Raw genomic sequence first — 10171 nt, forward strand, 5'->3', positions numbered from 1 at the left:
GGCCAGTATTTTTTCCTTCCTGAAAAGCTTCATAGGAAACATACAGTGTCCTGTGTCAGAAACACCAAAGTCTTCACAGGCTAATAGATTTCAAGTCACTAAAGACACTGAAATGTATGATATGCTTTATCTAAAGGTACAATTAAAAGTATAGGGGCTATATTCCAGATCTCTGACATGAAACAGGGGAAACTGGGTTTCCAATTTGTGACGTGAAAAGATTAAGTAAAATACAAACTTATAGGGAGATAATTCAGTTCTAACAATGCATGAAAGCCAGAGAGGTAGGTCAACAAATGCACATTTCTGAAATACAGGTTTTTCTGAGTATTTGTTCTGAAGTTCTTTGAAAATCTGGCCAAATAATTCCATTTTAAGATACCAGTTCACATAATGAGCAAGTCAGAACATTTGCAAGGCAAGATGTTGTTTTCCTTTCTGCAGCCAGGAAAAACACAGCTCTAAGCTTAGGTTGTAAAGGTAAAAGGATTTGGGAGCAGCTGATTTTAGCCAGTCATAAAAACAACTCGCCCTTATGCCGGGAGGTGAAAAGAATATGCAGAGTCTGCATTGTGCTTCTACTGTCAGGACAAATCATTATGCTTTTTCTTTGAGATTAACTGATGCCAATGAATGAGTAAAGGGAGAAATAAATGTACAGACTGAGACCTGCAGCTTGGTGAGATGAGTAACACCTTTATCACAAAATCATGAGTTCTGTCTTCCACTTATGTAATTTAAAAAATTTTTAGGAGTGAAATATGTATTACTAATCATATGTGAAGCTCTACATTTTCTGCTATTTATAGTTTACATTGTGTGGGATCTTACAGATAAGAGCATCTTTTAAAAATATATGTGCTTTTTTGGGGAATGGGAGATAAATCAAGGGGTGAAAGGTAAGTGAAGGTGATACATTCCTTTAAATCAGTTAGGGAATGGTGAATACACTTGAATATATAAAATAACTACTGCTTCCTACATACCTAGCTCTGTTCTAGCTGCTTCTTACCAGTTCTCATTTAATTCTCCAATCCCATATTAAGAGATGAAGAAACTGAGGCACAACATAAAGTATGGTGCCAGGATTTGAACCTAGACAATTTGACTCTAACGTCTGTGCCCCTAATCATTCCCTTAGGTAGTCCTCAGGTTTTGTAATTATTATACCTGACCGCTTAAGGCTCAGGTAACTCCTTTCTGGCCAGTTCTAAGCCATTACTGTCAGATGTTATTAATAGTAAAGAGACGATATCAATGTTTAAAACGGCCATTCAATAAGAGGACTGAAAACACCAGCCCCTGGAAATTCCCAACTTCCACGCGACTCAGAAGTTACACAACTCTTTCCCTAAACCCAGTGCTCCACCCAGTGTAGCTAACTTTGTCGTCGAGTAGCAACAGAACCTCGCCACACTGGAAGCGTGGGGGCGGGGGGGGTCGGGGGGTGGATTTTCTCGACTGGGGATGCTGCTGCTCGGTGGCCGGCAAAGGCCCTATCGGTCTCAAACATCTGAATTTCGGACCGACACAATCTCATGTAGTGATTGTTCTGTTTCCTGTGTTGCGCCACAACAAACTTCCTTGGGCTACATTTTCCCTCAGATTTGAGTAAAAGATTTGAGGTCACGCTAAGAAGCCTGAATACTGAGGTGCACAAACGGTTGTTTACAAAAAAAAAAAACCTAGCGACGCGACCGCCGAGTTTGCGGCAGCCAAAAAAGCTAGCGATGAGCTCAGCTAAAGTGCCAGCACTCTCGGATAGATTCTAACATGTTTCATTCTCAACAGGCTGGAACCCAACGCTGTTCTTGTGGTCTCTGCCTCTGGGGAGTCCACAAGCTGTAAATCTAACATGCAGCCAGCCGTGCGGCTTCTGGCTGCGCCACATCTGAGGAAAGCCTTTTCTGTGACGAGCGGGGAGAGGAGACTGACTGGAGCCAGAGAATGGAGGCGGCGGGCTGGCGGGGGCAGGGGGAGGCACTTTCAGGCGCACTTCACAGACGCACAAAAACAAGGAAGCCTGAAGGGAAGGCGGTTGAAAATAAGACAAGAGAAGCCGCGAACGGAAGCGCGCCCCCCTCAGGATCGGTTGGTCGTTCCAAAGCTCAGCTTCGCCCGCCCCGAAGACCTGCTGCAGATCACGGCCGCGCGCGCGCACTCCCGCTGCCCTCGGGCGCTGGGCGGGGAAAGCCGCGCGTACCGGTTAATTCTGCCAATCACGCGTTTAGGCCGCCTATCGTGTGGCCAAGCCCCGCCCCAACCGCCCGCTGGCGGAGGCGCGCGCGCAGTCCCGCCGCTCTGAGTCGCTGAGTGAAGCGGCGTCTCGCGCGTTAGTCAGTCTGGCCAATTGCGCGTCTTCTACGCCAGCCGCACGGCCCCGCCCCTGCCACAGGATCGATTTACGGCCGCAGCTGCGCGCGCTTTTTGCTCTCGCTGGGAATGGCGGAGGGAGGTACTCAGCTGAGGGGAAGGGGGTTACCTGAGACCTGGGCTTCCCCGGGAGTGTGCTGTGGAGTCGAGTTGAGCTCCTTTTCCGGGTCTGGGGAACTCAACCTCACCTCATGCATGGAGTCTTCGGGGATCTAGTGGGCTTTCTGCAATGGGGGGAAGGAGGGGACTACTCCCGCCCCTGGTTTGCCTCTCAAAAGTTGATGCCTTTGTCGGAGAAAGCAATTTCAGTCCACTCTCCTTTTCAGTGCCTATTCGCTGCTTAAACTAAAAGGGCGTAAATGCATCTCCGCTGTGTTTCTTATGCCTCGGGCCGGCAGGGTAACGGGTTCTAGTCAGCTTGTAGAGTTCAGGATGGGTGACATTCAGGTCCTATTGTTTTTGAGTCAAGGTTTCGGCTATATCTTCTTGAATTATGAAGCTGTCATCATAAAGAATTCCTGATTATCTAAAGCTGTTATTCGTCCCTTCTTCCAAGGCAGAATTTGAATATATTTTGGTGGATGAAAAGAAAACAAGGAGAGTTGTGACTATGAGATACTAGCTGGTTGATGTGTCATGAAAATCTTAGTGGTCCCTTTGTGGGAAGGTAAATGGAAAACTGCAAAAAGAGCAATAATGAATTACAAAGTGAAATTAGAAGAAATATCTGGCTTACTTGTGGATGCTTTGTACACCAATAAAATATATTCTTTGATAAAAACCGACTATGGAGAGGTGTGGCTAATTTGATTCTTATTTAATAATTTTTCTTTTTTAGAGAAAAACCAAGATTTCACTTTCAAGATGGAAAGTCCGTCAGACTCAGCTGTGGTTTTACCTAGCACTCCTCAGGCCTCTGCGAATCCATCATCTCTCTATACAAATAGTTCACGAAAACAAGTATGAAAATCTTTGTCCTTCCAGTGGATCCATTGTGTGTTTCTAAGTATTGTGGCAGTGGTGGTTTAAATTCTACTGAAGGTTGTTAATTAACATAATGTGTAGCATAAATAAGTAGACATTTTATTAAACAATTTTATGTTTTTCTTCTAAGGTGACATATATGACACCCACCAGCCCCTTTCCATATTTTCCTCTTGAATCAATTCATTTAAGTTAGTTTCAGATTAATGGAGAAAGTTAGAATCTGTGCAATATTGTGAAGGTCTTTAGTGGCAGGGTCTAGGTCTTTTCCTTACTCTGTAATTCTGAAGCACCTGGAGTACCGTCAGGCATGTGCTTGTTACTGAACAAATGTTCCTTGATTACTGGAATAAACCTTTCAACACTTTTAGAAAGGTGATCTTGCTGAAGTAAAAAGGAAACAGAACAAATGGAGCTTCCAGAAATTAAAGACATTTTGTGATGCCTTCTTTAGATGTGGAGACAGAAAGCCATCTAGTGGTGTCTAGCTAAGAAATGTAAGGCCTTTATTTCTGGTGATTTATTGACATCAAGAATGTTTTTCTTGATTCACATTTTTAATGTTTTATGCTCTTTATAGGCTATGAGTGCAACACTTAGAGAAAGATTAAGGAAAACAAGATCTTCATTTAATTCCTGTTACAATGTGGTGAAACGTCTTAAAATAGAGAGTGAAGAAAATGATCAGACCTTTTCAGACAAACCAGCATCTTCCACAGAGGAAAACTGTTTGGAATTTCAAGAAAGTTTTAAACACATAGATAGTGAATTTGAAGAAAATACAAATTTGAAAAATACTTTGAAGAATCTCAGTGTCTGTGAATCTCAGTCACTTCATTCTGGATCATGCAGTGCTCTCCAAAATGAGTTCATGAATGAGAATCTTCCTAAACAAAGATTAAACGATGAAAAAGCCAAATTGGTGAAGCAGGTTCAGGAGAAAGAAGACCTTCTTCGGAGGCTAAAACTAGTCAAAATGTATAGATCAAAGGTGAGAAGAATTTCAGGACCATTGTATCATTTTTATTTTTACATAAATTGCAGGAAAGTAATTTCAAAAATAGAAAATAAGGTGTGTGTTTTTTTTTATCATAATAAGCAATAAGCCAAATATTCAGAAACCTGGCTTCCAACAACTTTAATTCAACTCCAGATTTAGAGTAGAAAAGGCCCTTAAACACCAGGTAAAACTTTTTAAGAATCTCAGCTCTTATTTAATATGCAGTTAAACTTTTCTCTCTAGTTTCTAGCCCACAGCAATATTAGAAGTATTAAATGTTAGATGCAAGTACGATGGGAACAGAAGTGAAAGCTGACAGTCAATTAGTAAAACTAAAAATGGGCTGTAGAGTACAATAAAAGGTATTTTATTTATGATCTTGTGTCTCCCCCAAATAATTAATGTGATTCAGCCATATTATTTGAGAAAAAACCAAATATATATTAGATTTTAGATTTCAACTCATATAGGTTGAATTAAATAGAACTTGAGTACATGGAAGGAGATAACCTTTATTACCTGGAAAATTCATATATATGCAATAGCTCATTTTCCCCCAACTATGTGGAATAAATGATGAGATAGCATATCTCATTTGTTCTCTTGAAATTTTAGGGTTTTTTAAAAATAAAATTTAGGAGTATTGAATGTATTTTAAAATTTAGGAGTAAAAAATGTATTTTATTTATTCATTCTCTTTTTAGAGACATGGTCTCTGTTACACAGCCTGGAGTACAGTGGTACAGTCATAACTTATTGCAGCCTTGAACTCCTGGGCTCAAGTGATCCTCCCACCTCAGCCTCCCTAGTAACTGGGACTACAGGCATGTGCCATCACAGCTGGCTAATTTTTTTAAATTATTTTTTTGTAGAGATAGTCTTGTTATTTTGCACAGTCTAGTCTTGAACTCCTAGGCTCAAGCAGTCTTCCCACCTTGGCCTTCCAAAGTACTGGGATCACAGGTGTGAGCCACCATGCCTAGCCTAAAAATATTTTTAACTAGAATATTGTAATTTTAAAGAGCAGTTTTAGGTTCATAGCAAAATTTAGTGGAAAGTATAGTATAGTGTCATTTTTAAAAAGGTACAGTTGTAATAGAGTAGATTTTTCCCTGTATTACTGCTTCTTGACATAGTTTTGGCCCAGTTTAATGATTTGATTTTTCCCTTATAAGGATGGTCCAGAGCGTGAGCCAACAAAATAGCCATTGAACTCAAGTTGAATGACATTGTACCCATTCTACATATGACCATCCTACTTTTTCCTAGATAGAAGTCCCATTCATCCCAGTGTATGTTAGCCTTTAAACCTGCACATCCACTAATTTAACAACTTTAATTAAGTTGAACTAGCATGACTAGGTATTGACATACATACATGGTTTTTTTTTTTCTGTTTCAGAATGATCTGTCTCAGTTACAGTTGTTAATAAAGAAGTGGAGAAGTTGTAGCCAGCTGTTGCTTTATGAGTTGCAGTCAGCTGTGTCTGAAGAGAACAAGAAACTGAGCCTTACTCAATTGATAGACCACTATGGGTTAGATGATAAATTGCTGCACTATAACAGAAGTGAAGAAGAATTTATAGATGTTTAATTCCTGATTTTTGCTCCAGAATATCTTTGAGAATGACAACTTAATTAAAAGATATTTAGGCACTTTTTTTTTTTTTTTGGAGACTGAGTCTCGCTCTTGTCACCCAGGCTGGAGTGCGATGGCGTGATCTCAACTCACTGCAACCTCCACCTCCCAGGTTCTAGCAGTTCTCCTGCCTCAGCCTCCCGAGTAGCTGAGATTACAGGGACCTGCCACCACGCCCGGCTAATTTTTGCATTTTTAGTAGAGACTGGGTTTCACCATGTTGGCCAGGCTGGTCTCGAACTCCGGCCTCAGGTGATCCACCCGCCTAGGCTTCCCAAAACCATTAGGGCTCAGAGGAATGTATCCCGATGAACATCACTTAAGGGCACTCTAATATATAAATTATAAACTAACTTCTAAAAGGAAAATTAGTATTTTGGATAGACTTGCCAAAGAAAACTTGACATTTAAATCATGTTTAAAAAGTCATTTGGGCAGTTGTGGAAACTAGTTTTAATACATTTGTTTTTTGTGGCAAAAAGTTTTATTTTAAATGTTAAAAATTGTCCACTCTGGTAAATGTCTGAAGTGTAAAAATTTCTGCCTCCTAATTTTATGCACCTTGTTTCCATCCATTTACTACATATTTCCATCTGATAATCTAGCAGGTAATTAAACTCATATGTCCAAAACTATATTCTTCCCTGTCTCTTCAAATTTGTTTCTCATACTCATGATTTAGTGAAACAACCATCTATTTATTCTTTTTTTTTTTTTTGAGACAGAGTTTTGCTCCTGTTACCCAGGCTACAGTGCAATGGCACAATCTCAGCTCACTGCGACCTCCACTTCTGGGGTTCAAGCGATTCTCATGCCTCAGCCTCCCAAGTAGCTGGGATTACAGGCATGTGTCACCACCCTGGCTAATTTTGTATTTGTAGTAGAGACGGGGTTTCCCTGTGTTGGTTAGGCTGGTTGGTCTTGAACTCCTGACCACGGGTGATCCACCCGCCTCGGCCTCCCGAAGTGCTGGGATTACAGGCGTGAGCCACTGCGCCTGGCTAAACCATCTATTTCTTATAAAACTACATTTCCTTATCTTCCACCCACATCAAGGTATCATGGTATATAAGGTTCTTTACATTTGTTTGCCTTTCTAGCTTCATCTGTGAAATAGATTAAATTTAGATTGTTTATTTTGTTTATAAACCCACCTCCACAGGGGTTGGGTTTCTGCTGCCAAGTTATACAATTGTACCTATCATTTTGGCCATGTATGGAGATAGGACCCAAGCTGGGCCAGTCCCTGAAAATTTGGAATTTAGCTCAGGAAAAGAAAGCCCATCTCTTTTTGTGACTGCAGCTGTTGTATATGCACCTGGAAGGAGCAGAGCTGACATGCTTAAGGGCAGTGAGTGTGCTTACCGAGAAAGGCAAAGGTGATAGAAGAGAATTTTGTGGATCAGTGGCTTCCTGGTTTTAGTTGCTAGTCATTCTTAAGGGCTTTCTGGATTTCTGCTTTTGGGTCCTTTTAAGTGTTAAAACAGCTTTACTTAGCTTTTTCAAAAGCTATTCCCTACTAGTTTAGCACTCCTCTGAACCCCCCTCAAGTACATCCCACTTTCAGCCCAGTCCCTCCCCATAATCTAACCAGTGTTGAATGTTTGGCACAGCAGGAGATGCCAGACCCTGCTTTTGTGTCCATTCTAATTGTTGGTGTCATGCCAGTAAACTCTTCCCCTGCCCACATATACAAATTCCTGTGCCGCTGGCCTTTGTGAATCTGGAGACTGGCCCAGACCTTATCTGAGCCTCTTCTGGCACTGGGATTCCTAGATGGGCACCCCTGTGGACTTGTACTGTTCTAGTGCTTACCAGCCAGCCTCTTATCACTGCTGCCAACCAGGGGCTTAAACGTGGCAGAGGAAATTGCCCCTTGTGGTGGTACTGGCATTTTGGTAGGTCATTATGGTACCTCTCCAGATCTCAGAGGCTGCAGCTGCCCACTGCTGACAGGCACATCACCTGGAGCCACCCATATATATCGACTTGTGGGAAACACAGCATCAGTGAGACTGATTCTGGGAAAGCTTAGGGGTGTGGTAATGGGGATTTCCAAGCATTGACTGGGTGCTGAGGTTCCAACAGCACAGCAGCTGCTCTGTTGAATTTAATGTGATGCATTTATTAAAAACCACTGACTACCATAGCTTTATTTATAAAATGAGGGCTAATACAACATAACACTTGTTTTTAATTTAAAAAAACTAGAATACTAGTTCCAGTTTTAAAGAAGAAATTTAAGATAGTTATTTCAAAATTAAGTGGTTATTTAAAACTCAAGTAGCAGAGCCAAGACTTGAAGCCCAGGAATAGATCCTATAATTTTAATTCCTATGCATAAAGCCATACTGTGTCTGACCCAGTTAATTATATCATTAGCTGATAATATAGATATTTTAAAGGACTATAAAATATGAATATAATTGCTATTCAGCAGAAGCTGAGTGTAGTCAATACCATGAACAATATTAAGAGAGGAGTTAGTGTGCGTGACCCATGTGTCCTTCCAAAGCCCCAAAACCAGAAGGTACCTCCTGTTGAAAGGGCTTCTGGAATGTGGCTTGACGGCAAAAGGTGCCCACTAAGCCCCACTCCATCCATGCCTCAAAGCAAGGCAGTCGAGCAAGGAGCATTGCCAGAGTCACCAAAGGCTGACGACTAAGAAATAGAAATGATGCCGGCTGTTTGGTTTGTTAAGACCTGGGATCCACAGAGCATCATCTAGTGAAATTTGTGGCACTGACTACTAGCAAGTGGAGTCTCTAGACAGCTAACTTAGGTGAAAATGGAGTTTGTGTCACCAGAAAAGACTAAAAAATAAAGTCTAGTACATCTATGGTTGACTCAAACCAACAGGACAGAGAACTTCTGGCAATACCATCTCAAGTATAAAGTATTTGCACCCCTACCCTAGGGTCTGTCCCTACAACTCTCAGGGATAATTTTGAAGGACCCCAGATGTAGGAAATGGTACCCATGGGCACTTCCCTACTGAATAAGCCAAACTGACTACTTCAGGAGTCAGTGTAGTACAAAGGAGGGGAGTCATCAAAATGTTAGTCCTATCATTTCCCTTACCATCCCCATCCAGCACAGATCACTATGTGGGTGATCAATTACATCTTCTAAAGGTTTTTTTTTTTTCTAAATTAGAAGATTTTATAATAGCTCTCTTGCTTTATCTACATCAGTGTATATTGGATATGGTACTGAGGATTAAACTTAACGTTGAGTTCATAAATTGCAGAACAGTGAGACAGTCACACCACTTGGAGACTGTGGTCCATGATCCCTGTGGGCAGCAGTTCACAGGCTATGGAAGGGCAAAGCAGTTTTCTGGCCAATTAGTCATCTCATTATATAATTATCACCATCTACATGGGTAAAGTGATAAACTACTTCATGGAAATAAGAAAGTATTTTTCTGTTTGTTAAACCCTATTGGGTAGAGTACAAAATTGAATTCTATTAAAATATAAAATGTAGATTATCTTTCTAAAATATATTGTAATTTTTTTTTTTTGAGATGGAATCTCGCTGTGTCGCCCAGGCTGGAGTGCAGTGGTGCGGTCTCGGCTCACTGCAACCTCCGCCTCCCGGGTTCACACCATTCTTCTGCCTCAGCCTACCCAGTAGCTGGGACTACAGGCGCCTACCACCATGCCAGGCTAATTTTTTTACTTTTTATTTTTAGTAGAGATGGGGTTTCACTGTGTTAGCCAGGATAGTCTCGATATCCTGACCTCGTGATCTGCCTGCCTTGGCCTCCGAAAGTGCTGGGATTACAGGCGTGAGCCACCGCACCTGGCCAAAATATGTTGTAATTTACAAATGATACAAGGCTTGGAAAAAGCTAACGATTTATCTTGTTCTCATTGGTGAAGCAGGGAATAATCTAAATATTCTCGTAATTTTTTTCTGATTATGAAAGAAATGCTTACTGAAGAAAAGGAGAAACAGAAGAGCATAAAGATAAAAATTATCCATAATCTCAAAACTTTTCTGACAGTTTTATAAAATTAGAAATGTTTGGCAAAGAATTTCTTTTTAAGACTTTCTATACCATAACTATGAAAATATCTTTGATCTGACTCAGATTAAATGAGTAAAATATATATTGAATACTTTCTGACTTCAAGTGTTGTTTATTCTTGAATAAAAACAGCAATTCA

General features: G+C 40.8%; 1 protein-coding gene across 2 annotated transcripts; it reads left to right on the forward strand.

The window, feature by feature from the left end:
- The first annotated feature begins 2326 nt into the window (after positions 1 to 2326).
- SFR1 (SWI5 dependent homologous recombination repair protein 1) lies at positions 2327 to 6631 on the forward strand. 2 transcript variants are annotated; one of them, XM_007964037.3, is made up of 4 exons: positions 2327 to 2455; positions 3212 to 3333; positions 3938 to 4348; positions 5760 to 6631. In XM_007964037.3, the coding sequence occupies exons 1-4, from the start codon at positions 2443 to 2445 to the stop codon at positions 5949 to 5951; spliced, it is 738 nt and encodes a 245-aa protein (XP_007962228.1). In that variant the 5' UTR covers positions 2327 to 2442; the 3' UTR covers positions 5952 to 6631. The 2 variants fall into 2 exon arrangements, with proteins under 2 accessions (XP_007962228.1, XP_007962227.1); XM_007964036.3 differs by lacking the exon at positions 2327 to 2455 and adding an exon at positions 2463 to 3040.
- The last annotated feature ends 3540 nt before the right edge of the window (positions 6632 to 10171 follow it).

This window comes from Chlorocebus sabaeus, chromosome 9 (assembly GCF_047675955.1).
Source record: "Chlorocebus sabaeus isolate Y175 chromosome 9, mChlSab1.0.hap1, whole genome shotgun sequence".
NCBI lineage: Eukaryota > Metazoa > Chordata > Mammalia > Primates > Cercopithecidae > Chlorocebus > Chlorocebus sabaeus.